The following is a 17,635-nucleotide window of genomic DNA, read 5'->3' on the forward strand; positions in this document are numbered from 1 at the left end:
GAAAGGGCCACCATTGGATCAACACGATAAACTCACAGATAATTACAGCGAAATGGCAGAAGTATTAAACAATTGATTTGCCTCAGAGTTTATCAGGGATACTAACATGGTGGGCATGGCATTAGTAGAAATGATCAAAAAAGGTATCAAGCTATTATGATAGAAAGAGGGGCGATAATTGGTAACCTAACTTCGACAGGATGAAACCTCTGATCCGGATCGATTGCCTCCGTGCGTTTTAAAAAAAGTTAGGGAAGAGATATCAAAGACGTATCAGAAAAAAAACAACTTACCTGAGTCTATTTGTTAAGTGACTGTAACTAATGTTAATTATGATGTCACCTGATTGACTACCTGGAGGATTGATGCGTGTCTAAATATAAGGATCCCTTCTCCCGCCTCAGCCGTGCGCTAGTCAGTGTCTTTCAGCTCAGGCAGAATTCATCCATTCTCACAGAAAATGGGGCAAGTAACTATTCTGCTGATAAAAGAGATTTACTACCCGATTCTCGCAGCCATCGGTGTCCCAGGTGAGCCATTTTGAACTGTTTGTTGTTAATCGCTGTTAACTGTCTCACTGTTCTTACCACATGTTGGACAAGGTAACGTGTTTCGCTGATGTCAGCATTGCACTCTCGGCATTTACTGAAACGAACTGGTGAACAGCAGGTCCGCGTTCCCCTCAATCCGATGAATTTACTGATGTGACAATTATATTTCAAGTTCCAACAAAAGGATTTCAGTCGATTTCCGGACCACTTGTCACTCTGCGCAGAGTTAGCGCTGCAGCAGCTCATTGCACTGTGTGGGTAGGTTTCCCAGGAAGTGACTCACATATTGATCCTACTCTCACACTACTCCGTCTTGATAATCACACTGAATGTTAAATTGCTTTCAAAAGATACCTGCATAGATATTTCAATCAAACACTGGAGCATTATTTATCTTCTCTCTCTTTCTTACAGCGAACTTGGTGACAATTGTGATTCTCTTCCGAGGAAATTGCGGACTTTCCAAGTGTATCTCTGGCTACATGGTGGCCATGGCAACAGCGGATCTACTGGTCATGATCATCAATATAATCGTGTATTATATTTTTAGTTATCACTTCCCACTTTCATTCCTCTCCCACACTCCCGTGTGTAAGTTCATTCTATACATGACTGTTGTCACCCTTGATTTGTCGGTTTGGTTCACCGTCTCCTTCACATTTGACCGTTTTGTCGCTCTCTGCTGCCAGAAGTTTAAAACACGTTATTGCACGGAGAGAACTGCGGCCGCGGTTACAACAACGGTCTCTGTTCTGGTGTTGTTAGAGGGGATCCCCTTTTTGTTTGCATATGAACCTCAGCAAATAATTAACAAAGTGCAGTGGGGCTGCCGGTCAAGTGTGGCTTTTTTTTCCTCTCCTCCGGGCGCAGCGTACGTCTGGGTTCACAGCGCATGGGTCGTTTGGCTTCCTTTTACTTTCATTGCCTTGTTTAATTATTTAACCGTCGGACGGATTTTAGTGGCCAATAGAGCCCGGAGGGGACTCCGGAGTCATAGCAGTGAGAATCAGAGTGATCCAGAGATGGAGAAGCGAAGAAAATCCATCATTTTACTCTTCAGTATATCGGGGACTTTTGTACTGTTGTGGTTGACAGCTGCCGTGAGTTTTGTGACTACTAGACTGACAAATACCACTTATTACCGAGGCGACCGCACAGACCCTGGATATATCGCCACCGAAACCGGAGCAATGCTGAAGTATTTGAGCTCCTGTCAAAACATGTGTATTTATGCGGCGACCCAAAGGAAATTCAGAGAAGAGCTGATGAATGTGCTGAAATCTCCCTGGACACGAATTCTGAGATTCGTTGGAAATTGGGAACAAAAAGAATGAACGCAAACGAGAGCTTCCTGTTTTAACTAAAGTTCCATTTCAACTCATGTTCCAGTGTAGAACAAGCAGCTTTCTGGTTTTGGAAAAATGTTAGATTTCTTGTGTAAACATTTCATATTATCATCGTATCATAGTAGGTACAACACAGGAGGAGGCTATTCGGCCCACCGTGACTGTGCAGGCTCTTTGACAGTGCTATCCAATTCATCCCATTTCCCGGCTCTTTCCCCATAACCCTGTATTTTTCCCCTTTAAATATTTATCCAATTCCCTTTTGAATGTTACTATTTCTTCCACTTTGTAGCAAAGATTTGATGTCTTCATTGCTTTCGTTTTTCACGCTTCTTTCTCTGAGTAAACATTGCCAATTCCTGGAAATTTAGCACATTTCAAGTTCAGGGATCAACGATAACAACAATGAGATTCAGCAGTGGACAGGGTCATATGGGCAACAGAGGTAAACCGTCTTACACTGCAGGGACTGGGACATATGGGCATCAGAGGTAAACCGCCTTACACTGCAGGGACTGGGTCATATGGGCATCAGAGTTAAACCGCCTTACATTGCAGGCACTGGGACTTATGAACATCAGAGGTAAACCGATTTACACTGCAGGGACTGGGACATATGGAGAACAGAGATAAACCGCCTTACACTGCAGGGATTGTGACATATGGGCAACAGATATAAACCACCTTACACAGCCGGGACTGGTACATATGGGCAACAGAGTTAAACCGCCTTACACTGCAGGTAATGGAACATATGGGCAACAGAGGTAAACCGCCTTACACTGCAGGGACTGTGATCAGACGCGCCAGTTTAATTCAGTAAAGTTTCATTTGGTGCTGAAACAATCTTGCGATCGCTATTATTGCTAACTTTCTTGGAAGATTGGTGTGAATATTGCAGGGGTGGGTCACACTGTCGGATAATATTTCTCATTGACAAATTCGTGTGGGACTCTTGTCACGTGGTGAGTGTTCGAATGGTGGAAACAGTCGGAATTTGGCTCATCAATGTGACGTTTCACATCTTTTGACTCAGATACTTACTTAAAATCTCTATTGTACGCCGACTGGTGTCTCTCACTAATCAAAAATTTGAAGTCTTCTCTTATTGTGTGCTGTCGAGAAAAGTATGATCAGTAATATCATTGATATTCTGTCTCAATCAGTCTCTCAAATAAAATGGTAAAGGATTGTAAAAATGGATTAATTTTCACAAAATTATTAACTATGACATTTGATGCAAGTGATTTGCAAAGAACACTTCCGGAAGTTCAGGTAAAATCAAACTGATACTTAAGAATTCTAACTTTGGCTGAACATTTACAGATGATCAGAAACATTTTTTGATAATTAAAGGCTTATCATGTGGTCGCATATTGTTCGAAATGATAATTGAACTAAATAACAGCATCTTTGAATCAGTTACAAATTGTTCATCGGTAATCTCACCTCATTCTGCGAGGAACGACAAGGAATGGGAGCAGCCTCTCAATGGAAAGGAGCTGAAGAGTGTGGATGAACAGTGAGCCCGAGGGATCCAAATACTTAATTCCTGGAAAATGTGTTTGCAGGTGAATAGTGCCATGAAAAAAACAACATAAATTTATGTTTGATAGACATTGGCATGGATCTCAAGAATAAACAAGTGAGGATACATATTTACATAACGCTGCGAAGGCCAGCGTTGGGAGGCCAGGTGCAGCTTTCTTCGACTCATTGTGGAATCGCCATTGAATCCGAAGGGAGCGGACAGCTTAGATATACCAGGATGGTGCCATTGATCAGAACTATAGTTATGATGAGGGATAAAATACTGGGACGATTTGCATTGTGTTGGCCAGGGGCTGTAGAAAACTACTGAGTTTAATTCGAATTGCTAACAAAGACACTAACTTTTGAACTGAAGTGACCTGGGGTTCAGTCACTGGTCTGAACTGGCCAGAACCGGTTTAAAAACGTTCCGCTTCTTCGATCGACAAAGGAGCTCTGATGAGACACCAGTCCTTATTTAGAAAAGGAGTAATGAGGTGATGCTACCAAGCCCCTTGGAAGAGAGCCAATCAGGGGATGGCACTGACCACTCTACCAATTTTAAGCCAACCGGAGAAGACAGCATCATTCAAAAAGACAGGCTTGAAGTTGAAACTGAAGAATTGCAGGCTTGGTGGCAGTGTGTTTGTGTGGGAGACTCCGGAGACGAACCAGCGTTGAAGTAGAACCCTACGTCAGGGACGTAGAGTCTACGTCAGGGACGTAGAGACGACGTCGAGAGCGAAGGAACGAATTGCCTGGGCTGCATTGTCTCTCCTTTCCGGGTAATATAAGATCCTTTCCATTCTGTGACTACTCAGGGAGTGTTAGTCAGAGAAACCTAGTGGGTGTGCGTTTAAATCTTAATACTCAGGGAGTGGTAGTCAGAGAAACCGAGTGGGCGTGCGTTTAATTCCTAGTTTGAGTATAAAACTGTATTACCTGCTGTAAACTGCATGCCTATATCTAACCAGACATATAAGCGGTATGTACATGATCTAATAACGTTAATAAAGTGAATTGAGAATTAAGAGAGAATTGACTGTCTCCTCTGTGTACTAAGCCAAGACCGTTACCGGTGAAAGCTAACAGGAGATTTAATAGAGGTTTAAAAAATATGAACAGTTTTGGCAAACTGAAAAGGGAGAGAATATTCCATCTAGTTGGGAAGCCTGCGATAATCATAGAATGGTTACAACACAGACGGAGGCCATTCTGCCCGTCGAGTCTGTGCCACCTCTCTGAAAGAGCAACCCAGCTAGTCCCACTCACCCGCCCTGTACATGTAGCCTGCATTTTTCCCTTTAAGTACTTTTCCAGTTCCCTTTTTAAAGCCACGATTGAATCATCCTCCACCACCCCCTCAGGCAGTGCATTCCAGATCATAACCAATAAAGGGTGATCTACTTGAAATGGTCACAAGGGAATGAACAGAGCGGTTAGTAGAAAGTTCTTTATGCAAAGAGTTGCTGGAGAATGGAATGTTTTGCCTCAGGGAATGGTTAATGGAAAATTGGAGGAACATTTGAAGTAGAAGAAATTAAATGTCTGTGGAGACAGATGAGGACATTGCGGATAGTTGGTGTTTTCTGTATCAAAGTATCCAGCACAGATGGGATGGGGTGAGTAAAATGGCCTGCTCCCGCCCAGTGAACTTCGTTGGCACCGGGCGATCAACTTTACTCCCTATACCGAGGGAGGATGAGGCTGATTCCCCGGCCCATCCAACATTACTTAGTTCACTGAAGAATGTATTTCTTAGATTCCATGGATATCATCTGATTTGTACCCTTGTTCCCTGTCTACTTTTAGTTGATAATTCCTGGCACTGCAGCCACCTCCACGTAAAAGGGGGTTTGAGAAATATTTGGAGAAATAATTGCCGCTCAGGGAGATGCTCCCGTCCCCTCGGCTGCAAAGAACCTTCGCGGTTCCACCAGCTCCCGCTCTGTTACCGAGCAGCTCCCTCGGGGCGATTATAAATAGAAAAAAGGCAGCGTTTTAACCAGAATGGAAAGATTTTTACTCAGCTCAATGTTTGATTTGTATTGATATCTTTCCAGTAATTGTTGCGAAATTACATTTAATATTTCACAACGTCTCACTGAAGCAAACTGGAAGGACGGCGGAATTTCAATCCCTCTATATTGATTGTTTAATGTTTTCTTTCTTTGAAAATAAAATGTCGTCGAAACTTGCCTGTATAATAAAAAAGATCCTTTTGCATAACTCTAATTTGCAACACATCTGAACATATCCTCACAATATGCTGTGAGATTTATCTGAGTGTCTCTATTTCTTACAGTGAACCTAGTGACAATCGTGATTCTCTCCAGAGGAAATTGTGGCCTTTCCAAATGTATCTCTGTCTATTTGGTGGCCATGGCAACAGCAGATCTACTGTTCATCATCTTCAATGTATTAGTGTATCAAATATTCAGTAAACTCTTTCCACATTCATTCCTATCTTACACTACCGTTTGTAAGTTCATTGTGCACATGCAATGTAACAACATGGGTATTTCGGTGTTGTTTGCAGTCTCGTTCACCTTTGACCGATTTGTAGCTATATGTTGTCAGACGTTTAAAGCGAAATATTGCACAGTGAGAACTGCGTCGGCGGTTATAACAACAGGGTCTGTTTTGATCGGTTTACTGAACATCCCCATTTGTTTTGCATTTGAGCACAAACTAATAATTAACAATATTCCGTGGGATTAAGCCCCAAACTGAACTTCTTTTCATCGACTGTAGGTGAAGCGTATTCGTGGTTAAGTAAGCATTTTGATGAAATGGATTCCTTTTGCTTTGATATTACTGTTTAATTGTTTGACAGTTAGACGCATTTTAGTGGCCAGAAGAGCCCGCCGGCGAATGCGGAGTCACAGCAGTGAGAATCAGGACGATCCAGAGATGGAGAACCGAAGGAAATCTATCATTTTACTGTTCACTGTATCGGGTAGTTTCATTCCGTTATGGCTGACAGTTATCGTGAGTAATTTAACTAGTGGTCCTGCCGTGCATTACCGACCCGATTATGCAGCTCCTGCGTACATCGCCATTCAAACTGGATATACGCTTATGTGTTTGAGCTCCTGTACAAACACGTGTATTTATGCAGCCACCCAAAGTAAATTCAGGGAAGAGCTGAAGCAGGCAATTAAATTTCCTTGGATATTAATTCTGACATTGGTTCAAAAAAATGAAAAAAAGTCAGCTTTCTATCCGAACGAGAGCTGAATTACAGTCCGTGTTACATTTTAAAATGGCCGTCTTTCTGCTCAGATGAAAATGATTTGTTGTTGTGGTAATGATTTGGGATCAGAAAACAATCTTCCATTGTGTGCCCTGTGAATTATATCTGCTGCTTTCCCAGGGTGAACAGAATCGTTTCCTGCTCAAACAGCGCATTTCCCACCCAAGATTCAAAGCCAACAGTCATAGTTCTGATTCAGCAGTGGAATGGAACATGTGTCGTCAGCGTTAACTGTGAAATACCGCAGGTTCTGAAATGATACGCAGCAGTGTAATTAATAGATAAAGTTTTTTGTGTTTAGTAAGAATGAAAGGTGTTAAAATCATGGTTATTTGAATTTTGTTCTGTAATGTTGATGTGAATGTTGGAGTCGGTGGTCATCGCTCCCCATGGTCTCCTGGCCCAATGGAACGGGGTAGTGTCTCCTGATGTGTGTCAAATAATGGAGACAGTAGAAACTGGACGCATCAATGTGACGTTAGGCATTTCTTTAACAGATAATTACTGAAAATCTCAATTGATCATCAAAATGTTGGAATGTTTTAAAACGGAAACAGATCATTCGATCCAACCAGTCCTTGTCAGCCTTGACCCTCCAGCCAAGAAAATAGATCGAATCACTTTACCCGCCATTCCGGAAAATCCCTTCAACCTATTTTATTCATCCATCTATCCAATTTCATCATGAACATTGACGTAATTTCTGCCTCTGTAATTTTCGCAGGTTACTAGCTCTCCGTGTAAAAAGGTTTCTCCTACTCTCAGTTCTAAATCTCTTAACTTCATTCTGTTATCTTTAGCTTTTAGTTCCTGATCCCTCAAGTATTCGAAGCAGTCCGTTTCTATTTATCCTGTACCATCCCTTCTTATTTTAAATCATTTGGACACAACTCGCCAAAAGATATCAATCTGCTATCAATACACGATCAAATGAAAGTCAGGAAAGTGTCGTTCAGGCAGTTAATTGATATATTTCTCTTAGAGATGGTTGTGTCCTGGCCTATACTGAACAATGAGAAGAATGTATTTGAAGCTTGGCCACTACACGAAACATCGTGGTGGTGCAGGGGGTTATTCTAATCAAACATCTCCAGAGTCCACGATCTTTTGAGAGAGAGCCAGGAAGGGCAGGTATGGCTTGTATCATATGTCTGGTGCTGCATGATCTTGGTACATCGCTGTGTTTGCAGACCCTAACCCGAATGCAGTTTTGCCCAAGAAGCAACCAGCATGCGATATGCACAGATGCATTTGAAGGGAAGCTCGATCAACACATGAGGGTGGAAAGAATAGAAGGTAATGCTGATCGGGTGGGATGAAGAAGGATGGAAGGAGGGTCGTGTGAAGCAAAAAGACCGGTATATGCCAGTTGGGCATGTTTCTGTGCTGTATATTCTATATATTTCTATGTAATTCTGTGATTAAGCTGCAATGGAGAACGGATCGAAGAAGACATGGTCAGACACGCTGACAATACCACTGCACGAAATGGTTAATGTGGCACTGGACAGCATGGAAAACCAGTGGGTAGAGATCTGTGCAATAGAATAGACCAAGACAGATGCATAATGCTGATGAGATATTGTTTAGTGTTGGCCTTAAATACTCTAACGCCAAAAAAGAAGGCACTGCAAGGAAATCGTCAATCACACTGTCCTGAAGAGTGCTAATGTGATACTGTATTGTTTTTTCCTTATATTGTAGTAATGTTCACCTTTAACCTTTGCTGTTATGCAGGGAAGCATCAGTCAATTGAAAGTACTACTGGGCTGTTGGGCCAGGGCTGACCTTGCAGCAAAGGTCAGTTTCAGGATGACATAATGACAAACTTAATTCAAGACGAACCATTACATACTGATTCATAAATTTCGGAGAATTTTAATCATTTGATATCAGTGTTCGAAAACACGTAGTTCTTCAAATGAAAATATCCTGCATACATAACCAATTTAATTGGTACGAATGATACAAAAATAAGAATGTACTTATTGTTAGAGGTAGAATTGCATGAGTATGGATCAAGGGTGAAACTATCGATGGTATAACGAAATAAGCGAATTATACTTGTTCGGCCAATAAAAAACGAGCTCGGTTTGTAAGTGAAATTACCGTTATTGATAACGGATAAGTCAATTCCATTCTCCTTATGTGGAGTTGAATTTTAACTCCAATATAAATCTGTGATTCATAATTGTGTTTATTTCAAGGAAGAGCGAGTAAGAAAAATGTGTAAAAACTGTCTGTTTGTAATGAGTATTCGGATTTGTAAAGTGCTAAGATACTGAGCTCAGAACTGTAAAACGGTTGAATCCCCAACTAACCATCATCAGGTGTGGTTGTAAGTCCAAACTTTAAATGTATGCTTAAGTAATACTGTATGTACCGTTTGCTTAATAAAGGTATGACACCTCATTTCAATGTTCAAGGACCTTATTGAAAACCTTTCGCTAACAATAGCCTTAGTACTTGCATTGTGAACGGCCTTAATTTATTAATTGTGATTAAGTGCCCCCTTCACCCGTCACTCTTTAACGTTCCACTTAATCCTGAGATTCTCCAAAAGCAAAGTCCACATGGTTGCAGGTCCCCGTGGATCCCAGGCTGTGCCTATCCGGCTGGATTGGTTCTCCTGGGAAATGGTGCTGGGTTATGTGCAGTCCCTTGTAATAGGCACATTCCAATTTAACTGAATTCAGACGACCAACGATATTTAAGGCATGAGTCAGGCAGCCGGCAGAGCTTTTAATTCTATCGATCAGCCATGTGTCTGCAGCCAACTACAATCGGGAGAAGCCGATGTGTAATCAACCACATCATCCAAAGTCAACAGGTAAACGAGAAAGCAAAGTCATGATCAAATAAACCATTGCATTGCCGAGTCCAATTCAATCCCATATGGTTGTGGTTCCCCGTCCCCTGTTCCTCATCAAACTATTGTTCTTTTCCAATGAGTTTCTCTATTTCTTTATTTCTATTTGATCAATTATTGTGTTTCCCTGACATTCCTGTCTCCTCTATTTCTAATTAAACAGTTACAGTCTTCCCGTGTCGCCTATTTCTAAATATGTGGTTGTTGTGTTCTGCTTGTCCCCATTACTAATTTAACATTTGTTGTATTCTCCTAATTTCTCCAGTTTTCAATCTTTAATTAAACAGTTGCTCTGCTCCTCCGAGATTCCACTTTATTCTATTTCCAATTGAACAGTTACTGTCTTCCCCTAAATTCCTCTTTCCTCTCATTCTAATTAAACAGTTGTCATTCTGTGAAATTCCGCTGTCTTCTGTTTCTAATAAAATGGTCACTGTATTCCCCTAAATACCCTTGTTGTCCATTACTAATTTCACAGTTACTCTATTCCCCTAAATTCAACTGAACATTATTTCTAATTAATAAGTTACTGTGTTCCCTTAAATTCCCCCCTTTTCTATTCATAATTAAAGTTAATCTAACCCACTAAATTGCCCATAATTTTATTTCTAATGAAGCAGTTCGTGTTCAGCTAGATTACTTTGTCCTCCATTTCTAATTAAGCAGTTGTAATGTTCCTCTAAATTCCACGATCTCTAATTTAATTATAGAGATTGAGAAATGAGCTTGTACCATAGATCGACCACTCGCTCACTGAAATAAAGTTTCTGCAGATTAGTTTTGAATTTCCCCCGCTTCAAGCACAGGCCATGCCCTCGGTTCTACTGTTCTGGACAAGGTGAAACAGCTTGTAATTTTTTACATTAACTGGCGGAGTAACCGTACTTTCCCGGACACACTCAGGTCCTAGATATTCCTGGGGACTCTGTATGTTTGCCAGAGGATTGTCAACACGAAAAGGGTAATTAAACTGCCGGTGCTAAGTTCAGCTACAATTCAACAGTTTCAGTCGTTTAGATAATATGTTAATTCGGAATCTATCAGCCACTCTCTTAGACCTCTTTATAATAAAAAATAGACTTATCCTGTTCGATAAATCTCACTATGGAAATCTGACTTACTGGCACACTCTACGTCACTACAAGTCACTAAAAATAAACGCCGTGAGTGGCCTGCAGGATCCCAATCGATTTAATGTTTGTTGAGTAAATTGCGAGTGGCCAAGTCAAAAAGGCTAATGGAATGTTGGCCTTTTTCTCAAGACGTCTGGAACACAATGGGGATTATGATATGCTTCCGATGGACAGAGCCTTGGTCAGATCCCACCTGGAGTACTTCCTTCGGTTTTGGGAAGGATGCATTTGCCTTGGAGAGGGTGCAGCGTGAACATCGCCTGAAATATTCAAAGCTAACAGAGGTCCGATCTCCTTGAAACATGTAAGATTCTGAGGGGGCTTGACAATTTGAATGCTGAGAGGCTGGTTCCCTGGCTGGAGATTCTAGAACTTGGGGGCATAATCGCAGGATTTGTGTCGGCCGTTTAAGTCTGAAATGAGGAGGAATCTCTTCACTCAGAGTGAATCTTTGAAATTCTCTACCCCAGAGAGCTGTGGATGCTCAGTAGTTGAATATATTCAATTGTAAACAATTTTACAACACCAAGTTATAGTCCAGCAATTTTATTTTAAATTCACAAGCTTTCGGAGGCTACCTCCTTCCTCAGGTGAACGATGTGGAACGATTTTCCACATCGTTCACCTGAGGAAGGAGGTAGCCTCCGAAAGCTTGTGAATTTAAAATAAAATTGCTGGACTATAACTTGGTGTTGTAAAATTGTTTACAATTGTCAACCCCAGTCCATCACCGGCATCTCCACATCATGAATATATTCAAGGCTGAGATGGATAGAATTTTGGACTCGAGGGGAATCAAGGGATATGGAGATCGAGCGGGAAAGTGGAGTTGATGTCGAAGATTAGCCAGCATCTTATTGAATGGCGAAGCAGGCACGAGGGGCCGGCTCCTGCTCTTATTTTTTATGTTCTCATGTTCAACAACGTGTCGGGAGAAGAAAAGATAAAGTGTTGCATGTTTAGTATAGTCCCAGTCTGTACAACAAGTGGGCATAGACTCAGTTAAAATAGGAAGGGTTAAAGACAGTTTAGATTTAAGTTCTTCACAAAGAATGTTTGGAATATATAGAATGGACCACCGTGGAAAGCAATGCGGGCTGATGTATCAGTTCGTTCATGAGTCTGGGGTAAATTGAAAGAACAGTATGAAATATATTATGGGATGTGACATTATCGGTGTCCTGCGCCGGTCAGATAAAACCGAATTGCCTTTCCCGATTATTCATTCCTACATTACCGTGTATTCTATCTTGTGATAAGGCCGTAAAAACGTAATACATCAGCCCAATGGAATAATCTCATACAACTTACATACCCCATGATATATTTACGGGAAGAATTTCTATGCATCCACTTAAGGAGCGAGACGAGGCACGGGGTCGGGCTTTCCCTTATTTCCGTCAGTTTTGCATCCAGATTCCACTTCAATTGGCAGAACCAGCGGAAAAGTTCAGAGAAGTTTAACCGTGTGAATTACGCCCGGAAACCAATTACATTTGTGTTATCCGCGATCTTTTCCGTTGGTTCAAGATTCGAATCGCAACATCAGGTCCAGCCCACAAAACTGGACACGTCAAAATTGCGAGATTCTGCCACTTGCACTGGTTCGAGAAGGCTCTTCAAATTGTGTTTAATTTCATAGGCGCACAGGCTAGTAGTCACATTTTAAAAGTTTTACATGTCAAAAAATATTCAGTTTACTGAGAAACTGACTACTGTAGACCAAATAATCTAATAAGTGGTTCAGTGTCGTTCATAAAGTCATTTTCAGTGAATTTAAATCGGGTTACTAACAGGTGCAGGACTGGGCACGCTGATTAAAAATGTTTATTATTGCTGTAAACCCAAATTCAGTTGTGTTCATAAAACTGAACCATGTTTCCCCACTGTTAAATACATCAAGGAACAGTTTTTAATGGACAGAAAACTGAAGAACAGATTACACTCAATTGAGCTGCACGATTGCTGTCAGGATTAGATTCATAGCCTGTTCTGGAGAAGTTAGGACACTAGGTGGGGTCAGATGCAGGGTCAGGGCGATTACTGAAAGGGGAATGCCTCCACCAGTCCTGTCGCAATCGGGTCAGCACCAATACTGGGAGATTCCACTTTCCATTTGTAAAAAATGCTTTAATTGTGTGTGTTTTTTGAAACTGTCCAAAAAAAAATTCGAATTTTTCTCTAAGTCTGTTGTATCAGATAAGAAAACAACTTACCTGAGTCTATTTGTTACCTGTCTCACTGTTCTTACTGCACGTTCGAAAAGGTAACATGATTCCCGCGGAAGTCAGCATTACACAGTCGACATTGACCGGGACCGTCTTGTGAAAATTTGGTCCGCACTTTCTGCGTTCCCCTTAATTTGCTAATTGTACTGATGTGACAATGTTCTTTGCAGTTCTAACACGAGGACGTTAGTGGATTTCCGGACCGTCATGTCACCCCGTGCAGAGTGAGCGCTGCAACAGCTCAGTAACATATGTGGGTAGCTCGCCCTGGTAATGGATCCAATATTAATCCTGTCCTCACAATGCTCCGTGTTAATAATCAAACGGAATGGAGTAAAATGCTTTCCAAATGCCTGCAGTATTTCAATCAGACACTGGAATATTATTTCTCTCCTCTCTCTTTATTAAAGCGAACTTGATGACAATTGTGATTCTCTCACGAGGAAACTGTGGCCTTTCCAAGTGTATCTCCGTCTCCATGGTGGCCATGGCAATAGCGGATCGACTGGTCATTATCATCAATATAATATTGTGTCATATTTTCAGTTATCACTTCCCACTATCACTCCTCTCCCACGCTCCCGTGTGTAGGTTCATTCTATACATGCCCACTGTCACCCTCGATTTGTCTGTTTGGTTCGCCGTCTCCTTCATATTTGACCGTTTTGTCGCTCTTTGCTGCCAGAAGTTTAAAACCAAGTTTTGCACCGAGAGAACCGCGGCCGCGGTTACAACAACGGTCTCTGTTCTTACCTTTTTAAAGGACATCCCCGTTTTGTTTTCATTTGCACCTGAACGAATAATGAACAAAGTGCATTGGGGCTGCTGGGTTAGAGAGGCTGTTCTCTCCTCACCTCTGATTACAGCACGCGGCTGGTTTCACGGCATCTGGCGCGTTTGGCTTCCTTTTACTTCAATTGCATTGTTTAATTATTTGACCATCAGATGGATTATAGTTACTAGCAGAGCCCGCAGGGGAATCCGGGGCCACAGCAGTGACATGGCTTCTTTCTTGATGGTTTGGCAAGAAATAGTTTGAGCATAACCTAATCGAGGGTTAGTAAATTAAATTCATTTATATCCGAAGTGGGTTCAATGCAAGACAGTTCATGAACCGAATCAGGCAACATTCACCCCAACAGATACACCCGGAGGGAAAACCTCAGACAATTCCTTAGTGAGCAAATAAAGGAGGAAACCAATGTCTCGCCTGGTTCCTCGGCATATATCTGTCAGTGTATTAAAACCCAGCTTTCCTTGAACAGGACCTCCACGACTTTGGAAAATACATGAATTCACAACACAGGAGATTCTGTGCGTCTGTTGCTGTGTACGGGCCACTTCTACATAAACGTAATGAGTCTTACAACACCAGGATTTTGTCCAACAGCTTTATTGGATATTAACCTGGTGTTGTAAGACTCCTTACATTTGTCCACCCCAGTCCATCACCGGCATCTCCACATCATCACTTCAACACAATACAGTGAGAACTCCTCTGTTTGCACTTCAATAGAGTGCATCTAACTGATTGGCCAGCTTTTGGTTTTTTAAATTAGAGAGAGGCCGCACACAACAATGCCTTTAAAATAAATGCAAGGTTAAATCATAGAATCGTAGAAATTTACGGCGCCGAAGGAGACCATTCGGCCCATCTTCTTTGTGCCGGCGGAAATCAGTGTCCGAGGCCCAACCATCTTCAGCTGCTTCATCAATGACCTTCCCTCCATCATAAGGTCAGAAATGGGGATGTTCGCTGATGACTGCACAGTGTTCAGTTCCATTCGCAACCCCTCAGATAATGAAGCAGTCCGAGCCTGCATGCAGCAAGACCTGGACAACATCCAGGCTTGGGGTGATAAGTGGCAAGTAACATTCGCGCAAGATAAGTGCCAGGCAATGACCATCTCCAACAAGAGAGAGTCTAACCACCTCCCCTTGACATTCAACGGCATTACCATCGCCGAATCCCCCACCATCAACATCCTGGGGGTCACCATTGACCAGAAACTTAACTGGACCAGCCATATAAATACTGTGGCTACGAGAGCAGGTCAGAGGCTGGGTATTCTGCGGCGAGTGACTCACATCCTGACTCCCCAAAGCCTTTCCACCATCTACAAGGCACAAGTCAGGAGTGTGATGGAATACTCTCCACTTGCCTGGATGAGTGCAGCTCCAACAACACTCAAGAAGCTCGACACCATCCAAGATAAAGCAGCCCGCTTGATTGGCACCCCATCCACCACCCTAAACATTCACTCCCTTCACCACCGGCGCACTGTGGCTGCAGTGTGCACCATCCACAGGATGCACTGCAGCAACTCGCCAAGACTTCTTCGACAGCACCTCCCAAACCCGCGACCTCTACCACCTAGAAGAACAAGGGCAGCAGGCGCATGGGAACAACACCACCTGCACGTTCCCCTCCAAGTCACACACCATCCCGACTTGGAAATATAACGCCGTTCCTTCATTGTCGCTGGGTCAAAATCCTGGAACTCCCTTCCTAACAGCACTGTGGGAGAACCGTCACCACACGGAATGCAGCGGTTCAAGAAGGCGGCTCACCACCACCTTCTCGAGGGCAATTAGGGATGGGCAATAAATGCCGGCCTTGCCAGCGACGCCCACATCCCGTGAACGAATAAAAAAAAAGAGCCATCATGCCTCATCCCACTTGCCAGCACTTGGTCTACAGCCTTGTACGTTATGGCACATCAAGTGCATATCCAAGCACTTTTTAAATGTGATGACGGTTTCTGCCTACACTATCCTTTCACGCAGTGAGTTCCAGACCCCACCACCCTTTGCAAAAAAAAATCTCCTCAGCTCCGCTCTAATCCTTCTACCAATTACATTAAATTTATGCCCCTTGGTTATTGATCAATCTGATATGGGAAATATATACAATTTAGCACAATAATTAAAAATAATAAAGTTCTTATTTTTGCCCCAAAACTTTGGTATATCTCGTGACAGCAGTACTCCGTTTAAATGTGTATTCCTGTTGCTATCCTTCGGAGAGTGAATGGACAAGAACTATCAATAGATTGGGAGAGTGAACGGATGGATATCTTTCATGGATTGGGGAAGTGAATGAACCGATATAATCAATGGATTGGGAATGTGAATGGATAGGATCCATCAATGGATTGGGAAAGTGAATTGACGGTAAACATCAATGGATTGGGAAAGTGAATGGACGGATACCGTCAATGGATTGGGAAAGTGAATGAACGGAAACCGTCAATGGATTGGGGAAGTGAACGAACACGTCCATCAACGGATTGAGAGCGTCAATGGAGGGATACCATCTAAGGATTGGTAAATTAAAAGGACTGATGCCATCAATGGGTCATGAGAATGAACAGACGGAGATCGTTAATGGATTGAGATAGTGAATAGTTGGAGACCATTCGTGTAACTTTAAGCTACCATGGGTATTGAATGAGCACGGTCACCTGTGGTAAGTATATGATACCAATGGTAGCGGAGGAGCAAGTCACCTCTAGTATAAGTGTAGAGGCACCACGAGTACTGGTCGGGCACTGTCACTTCCAATTTAATGTACGAGGACCAAATGGAGGAGAACGGTCACCTCTTGAGTAATTCTCGGGCTACCACTAGCACGAGAGGAGCGCCGTTACCTCTATTTTAACTACAGGATGCCTTAAGTACCAGAGTAGCACGGTTCCCTTTTGTGTACGTGAAGGTGTACCTCGAGTACAGAAGGAACACGGTCAGCTCTGGTGTAAGTATAAGCAACTATGTGTGTCGGAGGAGTTCGGGCATCCCTGGTGTATGTGTCGGTATTATTCGTACCGGAGGAGGACTGCCACCTGTAGTCTAATTAGGTGTATCGCTACTGCCAGAGGACCGTGTTCACAACTACTGCAATTGTAGGGGTACCTCTAATACTGGAGGAGCACGATCAGTTCTTGTGTGAGCGTAGGAGCACCAATATTACCGGAGCAGCAAGGTCAGCACAAATCTATGTGTAGAGTCACCACAAGAACCGGATGACCAGTGTCACCATTTGTTTCAGTGTCGGGTCTACCACTAACACCATAGGGGCACGGGCACACCTAGTGTAAGTGCAGTATAGGAGCAGAATTGTTAGCTCTAATGTAAGTTCAGGGGCATCACTAGCAGAGAAGGAGCACAGTCCCGCTCAGTTAAAATGTAGGGCTACCACACGTCCAGGAGCAGCACGGTCATCTCTAGTTTAAGTGTAGGGAAGCCGCTAGTACTGGAGGAGCACGATCACCTTTCGTGTTAGTGGACTGTACCAGTAGTACAGAGGAACACTGTCACCTCTGGTGTAATTGTGGGTGTACCGCTAGTACCAGAAGAGCAGCAAACTCTAGTGTTATTGAAGGGTTCCTCTACTACTGGAAGAGCTCGGTCACCTCAAGTTTGTGTGTAGGGTTTCCAGAAGTACAGAAGGAGGACGGCCACAGCTGGTGTAAGTGCCGGGTACCACTTGTACCGGAGGAGCAATGAAACCTCCAGTGTAAGTGTAGGGGTTCCACCAGTACCGAAGGAAAAAGGTCTCCACCAGTGTCAATGTCGCGGCACCATTAGTCTAGTACCGGAGGAGAACGGAAATCTCCACTGTAACTGTAGGGTACCACGAGCACCGGAGGAGCATGGCGATATCTGGTCTAAGTGTAGGGTATCACAATATCAAAGGAACACAGTCACCTCTCGTGTAAATTC

At 42.8% G+C, this 17,635-nt stretch overlaps 1 protein-coding gene across 1 annotated transcript; it reads left to right on the forward strand.

The window, feature by feature from the left end:
• The first annotated feature begins 460 nt into the window (after nt 1-460).
• LOC137313882 (probable G-protein coupled receptor 139) lies at nt 461-1,885 on the forward strand. Its single transcript, XM_067979619.1, has 2 exons — nt 461-530; nt 966-1,885. The coding sequence occupies exons 1-2, from the start codon at nt 461-463 to the stop codon at nt 1,883-1,885; spliced, it is 990 nt and encodes a 329-aa protein (XP_067835720.1).
• The last annotated feature ends 15,750 nt before the right edge of the window (nt 1,886-17,635 follow it).

This window comes from Heptranchias perlo, unplaced genomic scaffold (assembly GCF_035084215.1).
Source record: "Heptranchias perlo isolate sHepPer1 unplaced genomic scaffold, sHepPer1.hap1 HAP1_SCAFFOLD_49, whole genome shotgun sequence".
NCBI lineage: Eukaryota > Metazoa > Chordata > Chondrichthyes > Hexanchiformes > Hexanchidae > Heptranchias > Heptranchias perlo.